Source organism: Canis lupus, chromosome 6, assembly GCF_048164855.1.
Source record: "Canis lupus baileyi chromosome 6, mCanLup2.hap1, whole genome shotgun sequence".
Taxonomy (NCBI): Eukaryota; Metazoa; Chordata; class Mammalia; order Carnivora; family Canidae; genus Canis; species Canis lupus.
The window spans coordinates 3,148,040-3,171,693 of record NC_132843.1 but is presented as its reverse complement, the minus strand read 5'-3'; the positions used below and the strand labels follow the sequence as shown (position 1 = coordinate 3,171,693).

The window sequence follows — 23,654 nt, the reverse complement described above, 5'->3', positions numbered from 1 at the left end:
TCTAGAGCCATAAACAGCAGCCATTACTAAGCCAGAAGCTAGAAGCTCATTCTAGGACCCTTACAGTTCTCTGCATTCCACTGTATAAGAAATTCCTAAGGGCACTAAGCACTCAGCTATTTGGTGTATGTTTTTTTCACCCAAATAGAACATATTATTTTGAGAATTCAGGTAAAAACAGAAACATTAAAAAAATATTTGCATTAGGGATCCCTGGGTGGCACAGCGGTTTGGCGCCTGCCTTTGGCCCGGGGAGTGATCCTGGAGACCTCGGATCGAATCCCACGTCGGGCTCCCTGCATGGAGCCTGCTTCTCCCTCTGCCTGTGTCTCTGCCTCTCTGTCTCTCTCTGTGTGACTATCATGAATAAATAAATAAAATCTTTAAAAAAAAAATATTTGCATTAACAGTAAAAATTAATTGGGTTTTGGCTCACACTATCACATATAATAAAAAGCATTTCAAAAGTGAGGCACCACTCAATTGTATAAATTAAGCATAAATAAATCATTCAAGTCACTTCTTGACAAATGCCCCTACTATTGGTTCCTCATGCTTGTATGTCACCAACCTCAGAACAGGTTAACTTTCTAGCCTGTATTTTCGTCCACGGTTTTAAGATGCAAAGAGTAGGGAACACAGCCTTTCAGGGGGAGGAATCTCAGTCACACTGTGCGTACAAAGAGCATGTGGAACATAATTTATTGTTGGTAAAGCCACTTTGGAAAATGCAATCTGCCACACACACAATCAGAAACACATACTACATATTCGCTACAACTGTTGCTACTGACTTTTTTTTTTTAAGATTTATTTATTCATTTATGATAGACATAGAGAGAGAGAGAGAGAGAGAGGCAGAGACACAGGAGGAGGAAGAAGCAGGCTCCATGCCGGGAGCCCGACGTGGGACTCAATCCCGGGACTACAGGATCGCGCCCTGGGCCAAACGCAGGCACTAAACCGCTGAGCCACCCAGGGATCCCCCTGCTACTGACTTTTTAATGCTTCCTTCTCATCCAGCAATCTCATTGAGCTCTCTAATATTTTGGAGTGGCTCTGAATTTCTCAATACTATCAAATAGTGGTAATTCTGTCTCTTCCCTATCCTTCAGATTTCTTATTTATTCATATCTCATTTCTTTTTCTTATCTAACTCCATTGGCTAAGATTGCCTATTCAATAGTAAGTAGATATTTTTCCCCCTGATTTTAAAACAACTGTCCCTAAGCGTAATACCTGCTTTGGGTTTCTGGTTAATAGATACTCTTCAAGTTAAAAGGGTTCTCTTCAATCTCTAGTTGGGTAAACATTTTTTATGAGTGGGTGTTCAATTTTATTCAATGTTTCCCCTGCATTTATGGAAGTGATCATATAGCTGTGCACCTTTACTCTGGTAATGTGCTGAATTACAATTTACACATTTTCACTTAGTAATATGCCTTTAAGGCTCCTCCATGTCTTTTCATGGCTCGATAGCTCATTTCTTTTTAGTGCTGAATAATATCCCATTGTCTGGATGAACCACCATTATTTTATATAAGATGTACATCTATGTTTTTAAGGTAAACTGACCTTCAATTTTCTATTTTTATATGATTTATTCAGTTTTAGTGTGAAACTTATATAGCCTCATATAATAATCTGGACAGAAATACTATCTTTCAGTTTCAAATACTTTTCCATGAAAGCATATTATAACAAATAATTGTAATTAGCTGAAAACATGAAAAAGTGTTAACTATTAGCTATTAACTACACATTAATTAGGTAAGTTTTTAAACATTAAATAATAAATTTTATATGTAAAACTAAACACATTCAGTTCTAGGCTTAAAGTTATTTGCATAACCTCAAACACTTTATAGAGCTGAAACACTATAAATTTTATATTTCAAGTTAGTAACTGATAGAAAAATGTCACCTTAAAATAATACAAAAACAGTTTTCTGTTAATGACTTTTCTGTATCAAGTGTAGAGAAAATACATTGGCCAGAATAAAAGATTCTGATAACACTATGCAGATGAGAATAAAGTATTCTCATACATTACTGCAGAATGTAAACAGATACAATGGTTGAGAATGATTTATTAAGATCATAAATCTGACCTACCAATTTTATCTACTAGGAATTTGTATCCCATAGCCACACACCTGCGTGCAAAGATTTATGCATAGTGAAAAAAGCACAAAAGAATATGCTCCCATGACAGGGAGGGAACAATCCATTCAAACATAAATATGGCTAGCATACAGTGAGTAATTCTAGAAGGAGATGAGAAATTAGTAACTTTTGGGGGAAGGCTGAACATCTAGGGAAGCTAATGCTAAATGCTCTCCCCTATCCTACCTCACTCTTTTTAAAAAAAGATTTTATTTATTTATTCATGAGAGACAGATAGAGAGGCAGAGACACAGGCAGAGGGAGAAGCAGGCTTGTCACAGGGAGCCCGATGCAGGACTCGATCCCCCAGACCAGGATCACCCTAGGGAAGGGTACAGATTTATGTAACTAAAATGTGTTTTCATTATGAAATATTTCAAACAGAAAAATATACATATCACACTCATGTTACCATCAGTGACGTTAAACATTTATTGCCACTTTTGAAGATCTGCTTCAGACCTTCTATTTTTTTTTTTTTTATTTATTTTAGAGAGAGAGTATGCACAGTGGAGTTGGGAAAGGGGAGAGGGAGAATCTTAATTTTTTTTTTAATTTTTTTTTTTTTTTTTTTTTGTGATAGTCACAGAGAGAGAGAGAATGAAGCAGAGACACAGGCAGAGGGAGAAGCAGGCTCCATGCACCGGGAGCCGGACGTGGGACTCGATCCCGGGTCTCCAGGATCACGCCCTGGGCCAAAGGCAGGCGCCAAACCGCTGCGCCACCCAGGGATCCCGAGAGGGAGAATCTTAAGCAGACTCCATCCACACTGAGCATGGAGTTGTCACGGGGCTCGATCCCATGACACTAAAATCGTGACCTGAGCAAAAATCAAGAGTCAGATGCTCAACCAACTGAGCCACCCCGGAGCCCCGAAATCTCTTTTTTAAGAAAAGGAATAAAACACATCATTGCAGCATTATTTATAAGAGCCAAGATGTGGACAACTTCAGTGCCCATTTATAGGGGAAAGGATAAAGATGATGTGACACACACACACACACAAATGTAAAAGGCGAAAGATTTATACGATCTGAAGAGAAACCAGAGTATTCAAATGTAAATAAAACAATGAACTACTCAGCCAAAAACAAGAATGAAATTTTGCCATTTGTTACAGCACGGATGGGCCTTGAGATATGCTAAATGAAATAAATCACAGGAGAAAGACAAACACTGCATGATTCGCTCACATGTGAAATCCAAAAACTACAAACAAAATAAAAGCAAATTCATATATACAGAAAACAAACTAGTGGTTACCTCTGGGGAAGGGGGCTTGAGAGTGGATGAAATGGGTGAAGGAAGACAAATGCATGGTAATGGATAGTCATTAGTCTTGTGGTGGCCATCACTTTGTCATGTATAAAGATGTCAATTATAAAGCTGTACACCTGAAACTTACACAACTAAAAAAAAAACACCTCCACATATCATATACAGCTAAATGCTCTCCCCTATCCTACCTCACTCTTTTTAAAAAAAGATTTTATTTATTTATTCATGAGAGACAGATAGAGAGGCAGAGACACAGGCAGAGGGAGAAGCAGCCTTGTCACAGGGAGCCCGATGCGGGACTCGATCCCCCAGACCAGGATCACGCCCTGAGCTGAAGGCAGAGGCTCAACCACTGAGCCACCCAGGTATGCCAGCCCCTCTCTCTTTCTAAAGTAACCTGCCCTTTTTACTCCTTTTATTGGACAGTTTTTGTGCCATTTGGATTTCAAACCATATATTCATAGATTACTTTAAACTAGCTAAAATACTAATAAATACTAGTATTAATATCAGCTCTAATGCTATAGTTTTAAAAATCACATTGAAAGTTGTTGCAACCCACAGAATGGGAGAAAATAGAAGTAAATCATTTATCTGATAAAGGACTGCTATCCAGATTATATACAACTCCAATTAAAAATTTTTTTAATGGGCAAAGAAGGTTCCTCTATTACACTAGCCTTCTTCAATGCCTGTGTTATGCATAGACACCTATGTTCCACACTTAAGTGCATCTATCTCTCAGCTGTTGATTCCAATTTTTAAACTAAAGAAACACACTTATTTGTATATACCACAAGTCATTACTGACGTTGAAAAAAAAATTAAATAGGGTACTCTCAAGTAACAGAGGTATCAAAGAGATTTTAATTTCCCAAACACCATAAAACAGCCAAGTTTGGGGGGTAAAGAAATATATTCATAACAAACACATTCTATTTTTTCACCAATAAAAAACCCCCCACAAAACTCTGTAAGAGTCCATTCTCTCAAATTTCCAATGTTTGTTCCTCTTTAATTTCAGTGCATTTAAGAAGACCAGAACTCCCAATACAGCTTTCCTTCACTGTGTAGGATTACAGTCAAGCTCAACAAAGAACCCCCAATACTTTAAAAAGTACCTCCAGAGGTCCATACTAGTTGCATATCCCAATATCCATTCTTTATTACTCAAATTTTCTAATTTTTATTTTCTAACTTTACTTTCTAACTTACAACCTGTTAGCCCAACTAACAACCTGTATTTTCCAGCCTCCCGTATAAGTAACAATGGTCATGAGACAGTCCCAGGCAATGAGAACAAGCAGAAATCCCTGGACTGGGCTGCAGGAAAGCTTTTATCCAAAGGGCTGGCTCTGCTGACCTGCTGCTTCTCAATTCTGCCTGCCTTGATATTGGGGGTGAAGGGTGAGAATGGGCACAATATATCCTGGGCCTACAAAAAGCACATTCTAAGGAAGGCTAAGCAGAAAAAGAGGAGCCATAGTAACAACTCCGGACTCCTACCTCCAGAATTTTCACTGTAGTTGAAAAATAAGCCTCTATCTGTTATGTCAGCTACTGCCTGATGTTCCTCCTCAAGCAGCTAAACATAGATCTCTAATACTTATGGTATGGCCAAATCTCAGTTAACTAGGTCTGACACTGAAGGAGTCATTTTCAAGAATACTCAATATACAAAAATAAATAAGTTTATAAGTACTTTGTATAAACAATAAAACTCATGGTGTTTCTCAAAATGGGAATGGGAAAATCGGTGTTGAGTTATATACTATGTTTGTATTGTATTTGGGAAAATCGGTCTCCACTGATGTTTGATGCTAAAACATTTCCCTCCTAAAGCAGAGACAACCCATAAACAGTGGCTCTAAAGACTAAAGATGTTTCCTGTCAGCACCAAAACCTGCAAATCCAAGATTTTTCAACCTCAGCACTATTGACATTTGAGGCTGGATAATTCTTCGTTGGGGGACTGTCTTGTGCACTGCAGGATGTTTAGCAGCAGCAACACTGGCCTCTCTACTCATGAGATGTTGTAGCATCCCTCCTGTGACAAACCTCTGTAGACACTGTCAAATTCCCATGGACAGCAAGATCTACCACAAATGCCCTATTAATATTCAGTTGAAAACCACTGTTCTAATCTAATACCAACTCTTATCTAATTAATGCTAAATCTAAATGGGAAGGATCTTCTTTTAAAGAATACCAAAAAAATTTTTACATCCATTTTACAATTTTTGCTCAAAAAAGGCCTCAAATAATTGACTCCCTAGTTATTTCTCTTTTAGTGGCAATGATCCAAGATGTGGGTAACTCATGTACAAAGACCTCTTTCGTGGAGTTATTAATAATGTTGAAAGCTAGAAATAACCTGAATGTCCAATGACAGGGGAAAGACTAATTGAAAAAATAATGTACATCCAACAGAATATCATGTAGCTGTTTAAAAGCCACAACTCTGAGATCATTACCCGAGAGGAAATCAAGAGTCAGATGCTTAGCTGACTGAGCCACTCATGTGCCTCAAATCCAACACATTTAAGTTTATTTTTAAATATTTAAAAATTTTTATTTTAACTGATTTTAACATGACTACACTTTTCTTCTCCTTTAATCAACGAGGATGAATTACAAAGTATTACACACCCTCATACTGACCATCTTTATATTCCCAGAATTTGGGAATGGTGTTCTATACTATATCTCTAGATACTGTCAATGACATATTAGAACTTAAGGACTATAACATAGATAAAATTAAACGGTCTATTTGGAAGGGGAGATGCGAACTCATTTATTTTTACCTTTCCTTTTATTCAATCAATCCTTCTAAAGCTTTGTTTTTTTTACTGTTTTCAAGCTTGAATGAAATGCTTAGCCTATTAATATCCTTTTTTTCCCTTCTTGCTTTAAAGGCTGGCCAAATCCTGTTTAGAAAAGTATCATCTAGTTATTTTCTAGAGTCTCTAATGGCAGTACTGATTTATTCTTTCATCCAAAAATGATTTGTAACAGCTGCTACTTTCCATATGTTATGCTTCTTTATTTCCTTTTCCCCGTTTTTTCTGTATTATCAAGTTTTCTTTGTTCCTCTTTCCCTCTAGTAGTTTAAGGGGGGAAAAATGTCATTTCTATCCTAGTGGGGATTAGTCTTAAAATTTTGTAAAAGCATGTTTGAAGTTTTATTTTCTACTAGTGTGAAAGCATCTATTAATAAATTCCCATCTGGTAAAATATCTATGGTACAATTATCATAGGTTTCACTTACCTCTTCCTATAGACCAATCTCCCGTATTCTCTTGAAATAATCTAGAACTTTGAATCCATATTTTTTACATTTTCAATTATTTCAAAACTATCATTTGTAGTAAGGTTCACAACAATAATTATAATTATTTAGCATTAACTCTATATTTTACTTGGTTTCAATGCCCAAACCTACTTTCTATACTTATTTCATTTCTTTCAGCTCTTGGGTAATATTTTCTATTATCTTCTGGCATTCAATGTCAGAATGTGTTAAGTCTAATGCAAGTCTGACTGGTTCTTCTCTAAGATAACTTGTTTTTCTACCTTGCAAGGGCTTTTTCTTTTATTCTGAATATTTAGAAAATTCACCAGGATGCACCTAAATTTTTATTGTTTTTTAAATATAGTCTTGGTGAGGACTTTGTGGTGCCTTTTAATCTTGAAATTAAAGGTGTTCTTCAGCTCAGAGACATTCTTCCATTATTTCTCTGGTCACTGCTTCATCTCAAGGTCCGCTGTTCTCTCAGAACCATGTAACACAGAGGTTTGAGACTTTTATGTGTTTTAAATGTTTTCTCATAATATTCACTTTAAATATCTTTTCCTGAATTCAGAGATTTTTCTCAAACTAACCTGGTATTTCCTGCACCATCTGTTTTGCTACTGAGTCTTAACTTTTTAAATAAATATGTTTTTATAAGTTTAAGAATCCTTTTGTTCTGTTTGTTTTTATAACCTCCTCTTGTTTTGGGAACTGAATTCCAGTTTTCCCTATTTCTTATACTATTTCACATGCTCTAAATGATCCAATTAGTCTAATCTTCTTGAGGTGCTGAATTTTTCAGCTGTAACATTTGTTCATCTTCACAGAAAAGTGCGGGCATCAAGTCTTAACCAAGTTTTTGTGGATGCTCCCACTGCTTAATATCAAAATCCCCTAAATCTTGGAACTGGAAGAAGCTGGTTAAAAGATACAAACTTCCAGTTATAAGATAAATAAGTACTATGGAGGTAATGTACAACATGATGACTATAGCTGAACACTACTGTGTGATACAGAGAAAAGTTATTGAGAGTAAATCCTAAAGTTCTCATCATGTGTTGGGAGGCACAACATTCATATGAGTGTTCCTTCCTTTTTATTGTATTTATATGAGAAGATGGATGTTAGCAGAACGAACTGTGGTAATAATTTTATAATACATATAAATCAAGTCACCAAGCTGTATGCCTTAAATGTATACATACAGTGATGCATGTCAATCATTTATTAATAAAACTGAAAAAAAAATCCTCTAAGTCTCAAACATATGGGGGTAAGACCCTTCTCTGATGCCAAGTAATAATGTAGATTTTTTTAATCACTGAATTTTACTCATTTCAATGATAAATAAGAACAAAAAAGCTTCTACTGCATGGGATTAAGGACCTGAAAAATTATATGCATTTCTCATTATTTATCATTATTCTTGTCAATGTTCACTGCTATTTGTATAACTGTATCTAACAACTGTTTTTGGAATCAGGCCTCAGAATTTTCCTTAAGACTATCAAGGAGCCAGTGCCATAAGAAAAGTACACTCACATTTAAAATAAACACAGAAGGTGGATTTATTTTCACCTGGGGGAGTAAGGGGCACAGTACATTAACAGACCTAAAAGATAACCAGGAGGGGTGCCCAGCTGGTTCAGTTGGAGAAGCATGAGACTCTTGATCTTGGGGTTGCAAGTTTGAGCCCCACATTGGGTATAAAGATTACTTACAATAAGAAAAAGCTTTAAAAAAAAAAAAAAAAAAGAATGACCAGGGCTACGCCATGTAAACAAGAATGACAGATCTAAGCAAAAAAACAGCTTATGCAAAGATGTGAAAGTACGTTTAAAAAGACAAATGAAAAAATAAACATGAACAAATGGAAGAATGAATAACTGATGTCTTACAAGAAGTGTAAGCATCCCGATGTTTATAGCAGCAATGTCCACAATAGCCAAACTGTGGAAGGAGCCTTGGTGTCCATCGAAAGATGACTGGATAAAGAAGCTGTGGTCTATGTATACAATGGAATATTACTCAACCTTTAGAAACGACAAATACCCACCATTTGCTTCAACGTGGATGGAACTGGAGGGTATTATGCTGAGTGAAATAAGTCAATCCGAGAAGGACAAATATTATATGGTCTCATTCATTTGGGGAATATAAAAAATAGTGAAAGGGAATAAAGGGGAAAGGAGAAAAAGTGAGTGGGAAATATCAGAAAGGGAGACAGAACATGAGAGACTCCTAACTCTGGGAAACGAACAAGGGGTGGTAGAAAGGGAAGTGGGCGGGGGGTGGGGTTGACTGGGTGACGGGCACTGAGGGAGGCACTTGATGGGATGAGCACTGGGTGTTACTCTATGTGTTGGCAAATTGAACACCAAAAAAAAAAAAAAAAAAAGAAGTGTAAGCAGCACAAAACTTACGGTGGACAAGAGAGGACAATCCAAGAAATGAGGATGAACAGGTGCAGAGAGGTCAGATTATATAGGCAATTATTCATGTTTCATTTACCCAATACACACACAGTAATTCTGCAAACTATAAAGATGGTACTCTACGGCCATACCACTGTGAACACACTCGATCTCATCTGATCTTGGAAACTAAAGATGGTATTCTAAATAGCAGGAAGAGGGAGGAAAGAGGGATGAGATACTCAGCAAACAGACAAAAGCTGGTAGTTATTTAGATAAAAGTTGGTCAGGAACAAGACAAGGATTTCCAGTTTAATCACTTCTTTTTTTAAGATTTTATTTATTTTAAAGATTTTATTTTTCAGTAATCTCCATACCCAACATGGGGCTCAAACTCACAACCCCAAGATCAAAAATCACACACTCTACCAACTGAGCCAGCCCGGCATCCCACATTTTTACCACTTCTATTCAACAGAGTCCTGAAATTTCAGCCAGAGCAGCTGGGCTATAATACATAAATAGGAATCCAAACTGGAAAGGAAGTTGTTAAACTATCTTTATTCACAAATGACATGATCTTATATGTAGAAAATCCTAAAAAACCTACACACAAAAAACTGTTGGAGCTAATAAATTCAGCAAAGCCGCAAAACACAAAATTAACACACAAAAATCAGTATTTCTATACACGAGCAATAACTCCAAAGAAGGAAATTAAGAAAATCCCACTTAAGGGGATGTCTGGGTGGCTCAGCGGTTTAGCGCCTGCCTTCGGCCCAGAGCATGATCCTGGAGTTCCAGGATTGAGTCACACATCAGGCTCCCTGCATGAAGCCTGCTTCTCCGCCTCTCTCTGTGTGTCTCTCATGAATAAGGGAAGGAAGGAAGGAAGGAAGGAAGGAAGGAAGGAAGGAAGGAAGGAAGGAAGGACACACCTACAACAGAATCAAGAAGAATGCTTCAGAATAAACTTAACCAAAAAGGTAAAAGATTTGTATACTGAAAACTAAAAACACAGCTGAAATTAAAGACAACCTAAAGAAATGCAAAGATACCCTGTATTCATGAATTAGATTTAAATACTAAGAATATAAACTATCTAAAGTGATATACTGATTCAGTGTAATCTCTATCAAAATTCCAGTGACTATTTTTGCAGAAATATAAAAACCTCATCATAATATTTATATGGGGGACACCTGATGGCTCAGCAGTGAGCATCTGCTTTCAGCTCTGGGCATGATCCCGGGGTCTCAGGATCGAGTTCCACATTGGGCTCCCTGCATGGAGCCTGCTTCTCCCTCTGCCTGTGTCTCTGCCTCTCATGAATAAATAAATAAAATCTTTTTAAAAATAATAATATTTATATTGAATTTTATAGGACTCTAGCTGAAATAATCTTGAAAAAGAGTAACAAAGTTGGAAGACTCACACTTCCCAATTATAAAACTTATTGCAAAGTTATAGTAATCCTATCAGAGTGGTCTGGCAGAAAAACGTTCATAGAGATCAATGGAATAGAATACAGAGCTCAGAAATAAACTCTCAGATCTATGGTCATTTGATTTTCAACAAGCAGGTCAAATTCATTTAAGGTGGAAAGAAAAGTCAACAAATGGCGTTGGGAAAACTAGATATCTACATGCAAAAAAATGAAGCTGACTTTCACCATATACAAAAATTAACTAAAATGGATCAAAGACCAAATATAAGAGCTAAAACTAAAAAGCTCTTAGAAGAAAGCATAGGAATTGAAAATCATCATGATCCTGGATTTGGTAATGGTTTCTTAAATTATGACACCAAAAGCACAGGAGACCAAAAAACACACTGGACTTAAAATTTCAAACTTTTGTGCTTCAATGACAATATACAGTTAAAAGGAAACACTTGGATTGGGAGAAAATTTGGGTATCATATATTTGACAAGGGATCAACAGCCACAATATACAAAAAACTTCTACAATTTAATAATAAAAGGATAAACAACATAAAAAAAGGAAGACATCTATTAGAATGGCCAAAATCTGGAACACTGATAACACCAAATGCCGACAAGGATATAAAGCCCAAGAACTCTCATTCATTGTTGGTGAGAATACAAAATGGTACAGTCACTTTGGAAAACATTTTGGCAGTTTCTTACAAAATTAAACATATTCTTACCATATGATCCAGTAATTGCACTCCTTCCTATTTACCCAAAGAAGTTGAAAACTTATGTCTACACAAAAACCGACACAGATGTTTACAGCAGCTTAATGCACAACTGCCAAAACTTGGAAGAAACCAAGACGTCCTTCGGCAGATGAATGGATAAACAAACTATGGTACATCAGTCAAAGGAGTATTATTCAGTGTTAAAAAGAAATGAACTCTCCAGCGTCAAAGACATGTAGGAACCTTAAATACATATTACTAAGTGAAAGAATTACTTACCATGTGATTCCAACTATAAAACATTTTGGAAAAGGTGAAACTATGTAGACAATAAAAAGATCAATGTGGTTGCTGGGGTTGGAGAAGGTAGGAATGAAAAGGGAGAGAACTGGATTTTTATATATGGTGCCATAATGATGGGACACCTGTACATATGCCCAAACCCTCAGAATGTACACCACAAGAAATGAACCCCAAGGTAAACTATGGACTTTGGGTCTTTGCAATATATCAATGTAGGTTCATCAACTTTTAACACACATAACCACTCTGGTGGGGGATTTTGATAATGTGTAGGGGCAGGCGGTATATGAGAAATTTCTGTATTTTCCCCTCAATTTTGCTGTGAACCTAAAACTGCTCTTATAAAATGAAGTCTTAGGAAAAAAAAAATAGGTGAAGGACTTGAAAAGATACTTCTCCAAAAACATACAAGTAGTCAATAAACACATGAAAAAGATACTCAACATCCTTAGTCATTACAGAAATGCATATCTAAACCACTTCATACCCACTGATATGACTGTAATTTTATTTTTGCATGACTATAACTTTATAAATGGAAAAAGTGTTTGGGAGGATATGAAGAAATTAGAAGCCTCAAAACATCACTAGTGGGAATATAAAAGTGTTGCAGCCACTTCTATAGTTTTCTATAAACAGTTTAGCAGTTACTCAAAAAGTTAAACATAGAATTGCCGTATTATCCAGCAACTTCGCTTCCAGGTCCAAATCCAAAAGAATTAAAAACAAGGACTCCAATGGCTATCTGCACAGCAATGTTAACAACAGCATTATACATAGTAGTAAAAAGGTAGAAACAAGTGTCTGTTAACAGATGAATGGAGAAACAAAATGTGGTAGGTACATACAAAAAAAATTAGTTGGACATAAAAAGAAATGAAACTGATAACAGGCTACAACACATAGCTCAACCTTGACAACATTATGCTAAGTGAAATAAGCCAGATACAAGGGGTCAAACATTGTGTGATTCCACTTGTATGAGGTATCTAGATTAGGTAAATTCACAGATAGAAAGTAGAGCAGAGAAAGAAAAAGAAAAAGAAAAAGAAAAAGAAAAAGAAAAAGAAAAAGAAAAAGAAAAAGAAAAAGAAAAAGAAAAAGAAAAAGAAAAAGAAAAAGAAAAAGAAAAAAAAGAAAGAAAAAAGAAAGGAGCAGAAGTTACCAGGAGGAGGGAGAAATAGGGAAGTATTGCTTAATGGGTACAGAGTTTCTATTCAGAGTGCTAAAAGGGTTTTGGAAACAGTGGTGATGGTTGCACAACATTACAAATGGAATCGATGACATTAAAATGTACACTTAAAAATGGCTAAAATGGAACATTTTGTTACATATATTTTATCACAAAAAATTAACTGGATGTCTACCTCATTCCTTTTATCAGAATAAAATCCTAGTTGAGCAATTATTTAAACATTAAAAAAAATCATAAAATAGTATAAGAAAACATTGGAGAGGGCAGCCCCGGTGGCTCAGCAGTTTAGCACCTTCGGCCCAGGGTGGGATCCTGGAGACCCGGGATCAAGTCCCATGTCAGGCTCCCGCATGGAGCCTGCTTCTCCCTCTGCCTGTCTCTGCCTTTCTCTCACTGTCTCTCATGAATAAATAAATAAAATCTTAAAGAAAAGAAAAAGAAAACATTGGAGAAAATTTTTTGTAATCATAAAATAGACAAGAGCTTTCTAAGCTGTGGCATGAAAACCTAGAAAAGGCTGATAAATCTGATTTCATAAAAATTTAAATTTTCTACAGGAAAAAAATACTATCAACAAGGCCAAAGGTAATTGAGACATTAAAAAAATATTTACAATACATGATAAAGGCTTAACTTCCTTAATGTGTAAAGAACTCCTACATACCAAAAAGAGAAAGGAAATACAAATAGCTCCTAAAAAAGAGAAGTTGTTCAACTTCATTCACTGCAACAAAAATTGCAAATTATAACTACAGTAAGACCATTTTTCACCTATCAGGTAAAGATCAGAAAGTTTTAGAATATAACTGGGTAGGTGAAGGTATAAGGAAACAAGTCAAGTACTTTCTTATACCATTGATGGAAGTGTACTTAATGCGAAAAAAGTAAGGTGCAGAACAGAATGCTAATATTTGTTTCATAGGGGTGGGATAGAGGGAGGTAGAAAGGGAAGCAGGCAATGATTAAAATATAAATCAATGCAGAAGCAGTTCTGTCATGGACTAACTGCAATTTTCTAAGGTTACCTCAGCATACCAGCCCTTGACTAGGAACAGACTCTGGGAGCCATACCACCTTAACTCTAACCCATCTAAAGAATTCCTGGAAGTACCATTAAGTACAGTTGATCCTTGAACAAAATGGGTATTTTCTCTTCCTTATGATTTTCTTAATAACATTTTCATTCCTCTAGCTTACTTTATTGTAAGAATGCAGTACATAATATACATAACATACAAGATATGTGTTAATCGACTGTGTTATGGATAAGGCTTCCAATCAACAATAGGCTATTAGCAGCTAAGTTTAAGGAAGTCAAAAGTTATATGTAGATTTCTGACTGTGCAGGGGTTGGGGCCCCTAACCCTGATTGTCGAAGGGTCAACTAGAAACTGCAAAAAAGGAACTGATAGCTTTCAGAGTATAAAACTGTCTAAATACAGTGAAAAAACAAAGTATGAGATTTTCTTTAGAGGAATGAAAGCAGTTTGAAAAAAAGTTACAAAAGATCAGTGACATAAGCCAAATTAAACTGACAGAACAAAGAGCATATTAAATCAAACATACTGGTTGCAAAAGGAATAAGATGCATACATTAAAACAAACATGAAAATACCACACTGAAAAGCACCAGAAATTCATAGATAGAAGTGTCTAATGTGTAATCAGTTTCTTGACGACCAGGACTTTTTTTCCCAGAGGTCATCAACCCCAGCACTCTGAAATGACATGCTAAATTTTAGAGGATTTTATAGTATGTGGACATTTCTCTTGGTCATACATTTCACTTGAAAGGTGTCTAAAGTTGCTTAAGATCTTTAAAAGCAAAGATTTCACTGTTAAGCCAAAACAACTGCCTGAACCATCACTACTATACCATAAACAGAACATTAAATTAGCATTCATTAAGACGTTAATTTTTAACAGCTATTTCAGACAATAGCCAGGCAAGCTAGAACATCATTCCAATTAAGACTGTAACAAGAAAAGTTTTAGTATTCTACTCAGAACAGTAGAGTCAGAATTTACATACTTTAAAATTATCATGCTAAACCATATTTCTTCCTCAATTATCAACTGCTATGTTTTAAATTTTACATGCTAGACTGACTTAGTACATAGCTAAAGCATGCTACCCAAAATAATAGACAGTATTATAAAAGTTCTAATCTGCCAGTTAGTTTAAAGAAGCCCCAACAGGGTTGCAAGGGTAACAGGGTTGCAAGGGTGGCTCAGTTGCCTGAGTGTTCAGCTCTTGATTTCGGTTCAAGTTATGATCTCAGGGTCATGGAATCAAGCCCCACGTCCGGCTCTGTACACAGCAGAGTCTGCTTCTCCCTCTCCCTCTGCTCCTCCCTGCTCATGCTCGCTGAAATAAATAAACAAACAAGCCCCAAAAGCTTACTACCAAGAAACAGCTACTTTAACGAGCACTAAGTGAAACTACCACATGCACCATGATGAGAACAGAGAACACAGAGAATCTGGATAAGAATTTCCAAGGGAAAAAAAAAAAAGAATTTCCAAGGAAGACAAATCCTATGTATGCTCATTTGAGACTGTGAAAAGCACACCTGTGTTATTTTTAATCTTGCTTTCCTAGAGCTGATATGTCCTTATCTCTGATTCAGTCTCTGGAAAGAGACTGTGAAGGATAAGAGAGGAGATCAAGCAGGGAAACAGAACAAGAGACAAACAGGAGACTGGAAGAGCCATAACATATCTCTAACTGGCAAAAGGGAATTATGTGCATCGTAGCAATCTGGGAAAAGCCAAAAAGAGTTCTTGGAGATTCTAGTTAAAATCAAGAAATTGAGGGGAGCGTGAGTAGCTGAGTTGGTTAAGCATCTGACTCTTCATCAGGTCATGATCTCAGGATTGTGAAATGGAGCCCCATATCAGGCAGGCTCTGTGCTGGGTGTGAAGCCTGCTTAAGATTCTCCTGCTCAAAAAAAAAAAAAAAAATTCTCCTGCTCCTCTGCCCATTAAAAAAAAAAAAAAAAAAAAATTATTAAGATATTGAAAAAGGCAAGCTAGAAAGGCTAGAGGACAAACACTGACTGGATTTCCACAACTACAGGCAGTACCAGTAATACAGAACGTATATCAAAGGCAAAACATAGTTATAATCCCTAGTTATATATTATCTATTGGGGCACCATTCCCAAGCCTGCTTTCCCTTAAAGCTGGGTCCTTTAAAAATAGGGTCCTTACCTATTTTTTTTAAGATTTTATTTGTTTATTCATAAGAGACACACAGAGAGAGGCAGGGACATATGCAGAGGGAGAAGCAGGCTCCCCACAGGGAGCCCAATGCAGGACTCCATCCCAGGACCCTGGGATCATGCCCTGAGCCGAAGGCAGATGCTCAACCACTGAGCCACCCAGGCATCCCCTGGGGTCCTTATCTATTGAAGAGCCACAGAGATCTACATGAGAATGTGACAAAAATTATGGAATCTCTACAGACAAAAATACCCAAATACACTCACACATACACATGATTCAACATACAGTTTCAGGGGACTTGGAAATCACTTTCCAGTTTAATCCATGGATCTCATATACTGTCTTGAAGGCCTCCAATCCCAAAATGACCCCACCTATTTTAACACATTCCATTCTCTCCTTGCTATGAAAAATGTAAGTGATTCCCTCAGCATCATTATTCTCAGGTAGATCTTAAGGAGAAAGCAGTGTAAGCAGTCAGGTGGCAAACTGGGATAGCACAGAAATGAGAATTATAAGGACTAAATTTAGGTCCCACCCATGTCACTGTTAGACACGGTGGTAACCTTACCTAAGTCCCAATCTCATGTTGGAGGGGCATCTCCTCAGCTGTGAATGAAGGGGCTGGAATAAACCAATATGCTGACATTTTATTTATTTTTAAGATTTTTAAGTAATCTTTACATCTAACATAGGGCTCAAACTCACAACCCTAAGATCAAGAGTCACATGCTCCACAAACTGAGCTAGCCAGGCACCCCAAGGTGCTGACATTTTAAAAGGGGAACAGCATTCTTTTTGTTTAGTGAATACTGGGCACCTAACATGTCTCAGAACTACAGGCAAATGATGGGGAAACAAAGAAAAACAAAGTACCCCTGAAAGAGCTAGACACAGACGTAGACAGTTATAAAACAATGTGATTCATTCTCCAATAAGGAGTCAGAGAAGGAACATATAACTTTACCTAAAGAAACCAGAGACTAGTCTTGAAGAGGTTTTCTAGGTAGATAAGGTAGGCACAGAATACATCCAACATGGGCAAAGACTCCAAAAGTGTGAGAAAACAGGCTCTTTTTAAGGAAACTCAAGGACTCTGTATAGCAAGAACACGTGCAACCATGTAAAACTCCAAGCCCTAGGGTTAAACATTTGTAGGACAATGTGCAGTACACACTGCAAAGGAACTGTTTTAGAATAAGAAAGCTTTGATCTGTCGTTTGGCTACCCGTTATAAATACTACAAAAACAGACTTCCCTTGATACCCTACTTCTAAAACTTAGCTGACTCACAAGTGGCTCTTACTCTGACAATATTTGAAGTGCAAATTTCTAATGAAGAAAAATAGCCAGTTAAGAGTTTCATGGTTCCTAAACTCTGATTAGTCAACTAAATTCTTTCTGAGCCACCATTTACTAGAAACATTATTCCATGGCTTGGCTGCCTTTTGTTGTTTGTTTGTTTTTTTCCATTTCCCTATAGTTTTATTCCCTTCCCTGAAATCTCATAAAAGCTCCATTCTTTTTTTGCCCTTCTCATACCCCAGCCTGATTCAGACAGCAATCAGCAGTGACTAAAGACAAAAAAGCAATCATGAACATTTCTCAAAAAGCCAGTTAACCTCAGACTACCTTAATGTCATTAGTTGGGGACGCCTGGGTGGCTCAGTGATTGAGCATCTGCCTTCAGCTCAGGGCGTGATCCCGGGTCCTGGGATCGAGTTCCACATTTGGCTCCCTGCAGAGAGACTGCTTCTCCCTCTGCCTGTGTCTCTGCTTCTCTCTCTGCATCTCTCATGAATAAATAAATAAAATCTTAAAAACAAAATGTCATTAGTTTGTCCGTCAAACCAAATTAGGCTTTTCCAGCAATCTCACCTCTGCCAGTTGTGCCCTTTCAAGACAGTTCTTCCATCTGTGTGCTCTTGCTCCCATCAGCACCTACTTTCCAAGGGTTTTGATTCCAACAGTAATCCCTTCTATGTCTTCAACTTCCAATCTCTCTCTTTAGGCTTATCCTCTGTCACCTCCCCCACCCACCCACCCCTTACTTCATGTAAACATATCAAGTTACCCTTCCCTGGGAAGAAGTCATTACTCCACAAATATTTATCATGCATTTAAGTGCCTGATGCTATGCAAGACCTTGGTACTGCCTGCATGAAGCTCTGATGAGATAGTGCAGAAAATAAATTCAGGGATCCCTGGGTGGCGCAGCGATTTAGCGCCTGCCTTTGGCCCAGGGCGTGATCCTGGAGACCCGGGATCGAATCCCACGTCGGGCTCCCCGGTCCATGGAGCCTGCTTCTCCCTCTGCCTGTGTCTCTGCCTCTCTCTCTCTCTCTCTCTCTATCATAAATAAATAAAAATTAAATTAAAAAAAAAAAGAAAATAAATTCATAGTCTGTTCTGCTCTGACCCCATAATCCATTCCCAAGAAACCTATTATCACAAGTTATGTCATAGGGGCACCTGGGTGCCTCAGTCAGTTAAGCGTCTGCCTTCCGCTCAGGTCATGATCCCAGGGTCCTGGAACTGAGCCCCATATAGACTCCCTACTCAGCGGGGAGCCTGCTTCTCCTCCCTCTGCAGATATTCCTGCTTGTACTCTCTGGCTCTATCAAATAAATTTTTAAAAATCTTAAAAAAAAAAAAAACTATGTTATAAAAGCAACTGTTCAAAACTGGGTAAAAAGGAGTCAGGGGCCAGTCCCAGACTGAAAATAATCAATTCATTTTTCTCTTCCTGCAAGACTTTCAGTAAGGTGTAAAGTCAAAGTTCTCACACTACTAAGTTCAACTTTAGTTTTATATAGTTATTGCCCAAGATCAAAGCCTTTTTCCTAATCCAATTAACATTGCCAAAAAAAATGAACACATATAGCACTTAGTATTGTGATAGACAAAGCAGAGCCCACTTAAGCACTTTTTCCTTACTCAAGTAATAGTTGTTTGCTTAATGCAAATTTGTGTTCCTTAAATAATCTGCTGCATATGACATCCAACACACTGCTATGAAAGGGGAAGTCATAGAACACTATAGAGTATGTAACAGAGGATCATATCCTGCATTAGAGGATCGGGAAGGACCCCACCAAGGAAGTGAGACTTCAGGAATGAGTAGGAGGTAGTTAAGCAAAAATGGAGGGGAAAGGAGAAGTAGTGCTAATGCAAAGAGAGCTACAATTATGAAGGCCTTCAGGACAGAATAGACACGTATCAAGGAACAGAATCCAGTGGAAAGAAGGAAGAAAGTCATACGGAGAGGCAGGCCATGTCGTCTTGTGAGCCACAGAAGAATATGAGTTCTACATTATGAGCAATGGGAAACCACTGAAGGTTTTCAGTAAGAAGGGACATAACTGCTTCATTTTAGCTACCTTCCCCACTCCACTGGTCAACATGGGCTTCTTAAAAGAATGGTCTATATTTACTTGGTTGTACTTCTTCCCATGTTCTCTTCTCAATGCCCAGCTTGTCTTCTGTACTCCACTGAAATTGTTCTTCTTAAAGGTATCTGAAGGGACCTGGGTGGCTCAGTTGGTTAAGCATCGACTTTTGATTTAGGCTCTGGTCATGATCTCATCAGGGTTGTGAGATTGAGACCCACGTCGGGTTCACACTGGGCACCAAGCCTGCTTAAGATTCGCTCTCTCCCCCTCTCCTTCTGCCCTCCCCTCCCTTCCTCCCTCTCTCTCTCTCTAAAAAAAAATAAATAAAATAAAAAATAAAGGTATCCGACCATCTGCTCCTTAAGTCAATGGGCCCTTTCAGTTTTGACTTTATTTGTCCCATTTGCTCCATGTGGCGCTCCTGACCATCAACTCTGTTCACACCTACAATCGATTTTCTCCCTACTTCTGTGGTTATTTCCCTCCAGTCTTTTTTGCAAGCTCCTTTCTTTACCTATGCCTTTAATTGTAGGTGGTGGTCAAGATTTCTGTCATTGGGCTTCAGCATTTCCAAACCTTCCATATTTTCCCTGGATGAGTTCATCCGTATCTAGGACCCCAAACACCACCTATGTGCTCATGATTTCCCAAACCCTATTTACAGCTCAGGCCTCCCCTGGACCTATTTCCATATTGGTATCTTATAAGTATCTCAACTGAACTGAATAGTTTCCAAGCCAAACACATCTATACCCTACCATTTCAAATCTGTATTTCCCCTTCCTTTCTTCTGCCACTGCCTTAGTCAACATTTCTCGTCAGGTTTATTCCAACAGACCACTTCCCTGCACTACCTTCCTATGGTTAGCCCCATCAATTATACTAGTAGAGTGATCTTACTAAAAAGTAAATATGGTATGATCATGGTACTTCCAGGCTTAAAATTCCTCAATGAGTCCTATCAATTAGCCCACATGCCAGTCTGATCTACAGGTACCTAATAGACTCTGTCTTACTCTCCAGCCTTATCCCTCCAGCATCTCAATTTCATTCCATTATCCTCACGAGGCTAATTTATTGGTAGTCCTCTTGGCATTCTATGCTCTGTGCCTCTGCACACATTCCTCCCTTCTCTGGAACACTAATTCTTTCCACCCTCCCTTATTCTCTTCACGTGGCCAATCTGTCCTTCAAGGCTTAGGGAAGGCTATCCCTCCTGCAGGAAGCATCACCAGAACTCCCAGGTGCACCCTTTTGGGTGATTAGACAACATTCTGTGCTTAACACCAGTTTTGCCTTTCTCACTTTTATGTTTTCATCTTCTTACCCATTTACTACTCCCCACCAGGCTGGATCCTTGAGAGCTGGAACTCAGTCTAATGTGATACATAATAGGCACCTTGGGAGTCAATGAATGAAAATAGGGAACTGTGAAGAAATCATCAAAAGAAGAAGTCCTAGAATTGTGAGCTCCTCAAGAGAATAAACTTCGCTGTATTTTCGAGATGCCAAATCTCAAAGGTCCAGAGAAGGGACTGGCACACCACTAGTGCTCAATACAAATTTATAGTATGGCTGAATGGATATTCTAGAGTCAAAGGAAAAACCTTTTCCTCGACTTGCTTTCCATTTCTTTCTTGTTAACCTACTTTTACTATAACACCAGTATGTATTGTATGATTTCTAAAGACCAAACTAATACTCTTCTTCTTCCATTAGGAAAAAAAGAAAGTATGCACATTGACCAACCCACTAAAGGATTGATTCCTTGGCACAAGTCCATGGAAGGTTCTCCTGAATTCCTTGAAATTGAATGTGAAATTTTCAGATGATGCAAGTAAGTATACTTTTCTGGTCAAAGGGATTACAGTTTTCATTAAGTTTCCAAAGATACTGAGGCACCTGAGTGGCTCAGTTTGTTAATCATCTGCCTTTGGCTCAGGTCATGATCTCAGGGTCCTGGAATCAAGCCTCACATCTGGCTCCCTGTTCAACGGGAAGCCTGCTTCTCCCTCTGCTTCTGCCCCCTGCTCGTGCTCTCTCCCCCTCTCATTCAAATAAAACTTTAAAAAATTTTTCTTCAAAGATATTAATGCTACTGCCACCCCACCCCACCCCCAACCAAAATGTTAAGCTCAATTAAATCATAGCATTCACCTTTCTCTTCTCAAATCTGTACTTTGATATACCACCAGCAACTTGGAGACAGTAGCTTCTATTTAAACAAATGTAACTGGAGAAGACACAGCTGGCAGGCTCTCACATAAAGATTCCTACTAGAATTTGCATTTAAAATTTTCTATATTTGGTAAGGCCTTTAGCAGCATTCTTAAAGGTTAGTACTCTTATTTTAACATACTCTGTAGTCATGTGAGTCAGGGTATTTATTATACTTCCTGCTAATGTCTTCAAGAAGAAACGGATACATTCTGAACACAAAGACAAACAATTCTTACTGTCCTTTAAATGAATTTAAATGGGAAGAAACCTAAGATCATCCAGATTTATAGGAAAACCTTCCCCCCCCCCCCCTTTCCTGTATAAAGAGTGAACCGAACAGCAGAAACAACTTTTAACTGAACAACCACTCAATTTAATCTTGGGAATAATATGCTAATAATTAAGCAGTACAGAACAGGCAACTAAGTCATTTTCAAGGGTATAAATTTCTATTTGAATTAAAAGGTTCCCTGATGTGAAAAAAAAACTAGTCCCCTAAGAATTCAACTAGGTGATTCCATTCACACGATTTCGGTTAATAGGCAAGATGATCGTATGGCGGCAAGAATGAGAGCAGCGATGGCCTAAGGGATGGGAGAAGGTGCAGCACAGCACCTCCGCGGGGAACGGGCAGGTTCCTTACCGTGACCTGGCTGGAACTCACCCAGGCCTGTGTGTCCAGAGAACCCGCTCGACTCCATACATAAAACCTGTGAGTTCTGCTGTATGTTAAGTATTTCCCAGTAAAGAGGTTTCAAAGGGAACATCCTTATTCTTCTAACCAACACAACCAAGGCCAGATACTCTCGTTCCTGGAAGCTGTGGGGACGACCAGGCGCTGAGACGCCGGGCTCCCCGCGAACACCAAGACCGCGGGTTCGCGGGGAGCGCGGCGGTCCGCACGGTCCGGGGCCCCGGGCCCACCCACGGCAGCAAGGCCAGGGCCGGTCGAGCCTTCGGGAGCGGGCGCCGCGCCGGCCCCGCTCGGCCGCAGGACACCCGGCCAGGGAGCGAGGTACCGGCGGGCAGACGCAGGCACCAGGGCGCGCGAAGGGGACAGTATAAAGCAGCCTCGCGGACGCCCCCCGCCCCCGGTCTCCCGGTCTCCCGGGCCCCGCAGCCTCCCACGTCCCTCCCGGCGGCGGAGCACGCCCCCGCCCGCCACCAGGCGCCGCTGTGGAGCCGCCTTCCAGAGCCAGCTCCGCGCTTGCGCTCACCAGGAGTACCCCCCGCCCCCCCCGCCCGTCGGAGGTCTTTTTTTCAGAAGGGACCAGAGACTCGCTCGGCGCAGGCGCGCCCCTGACGCGGCCCGCGCGCCACCACTTCCGCCCCGAGCAGGAGGCGGGGGAGGCGGGAGGGAGCCGGCGGGCACGAGCCCGGGTCCTCGGTGAGGACCGTGGCTGCTGCACGAGCCCGCGACTCACCAAGTACAGCTGCTGCCAACGATTCTGAGCATCCAACTCCTCAAACTCCCGCTCGACGGTGGCAGACATGGCGGCGGGAGCGAGCTGGCGCTAGCGGAGCCTGCGCCGGCGGAGAGGCTCAGGCCCCGCACGATCCGGGGAGAGCGCTGGCGCCGCGGCGCATGCGCGCTCTGTGCCCTGCCCCGCCCCCACGCCGGGCCCGGCCGGCCGCGGGGAAAGTACCTGAAGCGTCGAACGTCAGCGCGCAGACTCGCGCCGCCCGGAGTCGCACGGCGGCGGGGCGGGGCGGGGCGCTCGGAGGAGGCGTGGCCCCGAGGGCACCCAGGTGGAGGGGGCGGGGCCAGGGGACCACCCGGACGCTGCGGTGCGAGGGCGCCGGGACTCGGCGGCTGGCTGCGCTCGAGCGGCGAGGAGCGGCGTCGGAGGCGGGAGCTGCTGAACGCGAGTTCCAGGAACGGACCTCCTGGCCTCTTGCTGTCCCATTTCTGGTTTTCGCTCTACTCTTAATTTTTATTTATTTATTTATTTATTTATTTATTTATTTATTTATTTATTTATTTATTTATTTATTTATGA

General features: G+C 39.6%; 1 protein-coding gene across 3 annotated transcripts in view; it reads right to left on the bottom strand.

The window, feature by feature from the left end:
- The window catches only part of PTPN2 (protein tyrosine phosphatase non-receptor type 2), a 94,011-nt gene extending 70,643 nt beyond the window's left edge, over positions 1 to 23,368 (bottom strand). For all 3 annotated transcript variants that reach the window (XM_072828640.1, XM_072828641.1, XM_072828639.1), the window contains exon 1: positions 23,079 to 23,368. In XM_072828640.1, coding sequence (XP_072684741.1) covers positions 23,079 to 23,147 — 69 coding nt within the window. In that variant the 5' untranslated portion in view covers positions 23,148 to 23,368. The remainder of the gene's footprint in view (positions 1 to 23,078) is intronic.
- Positions 23,369 to 23,654: the final 286 nt, after the last annotated feature.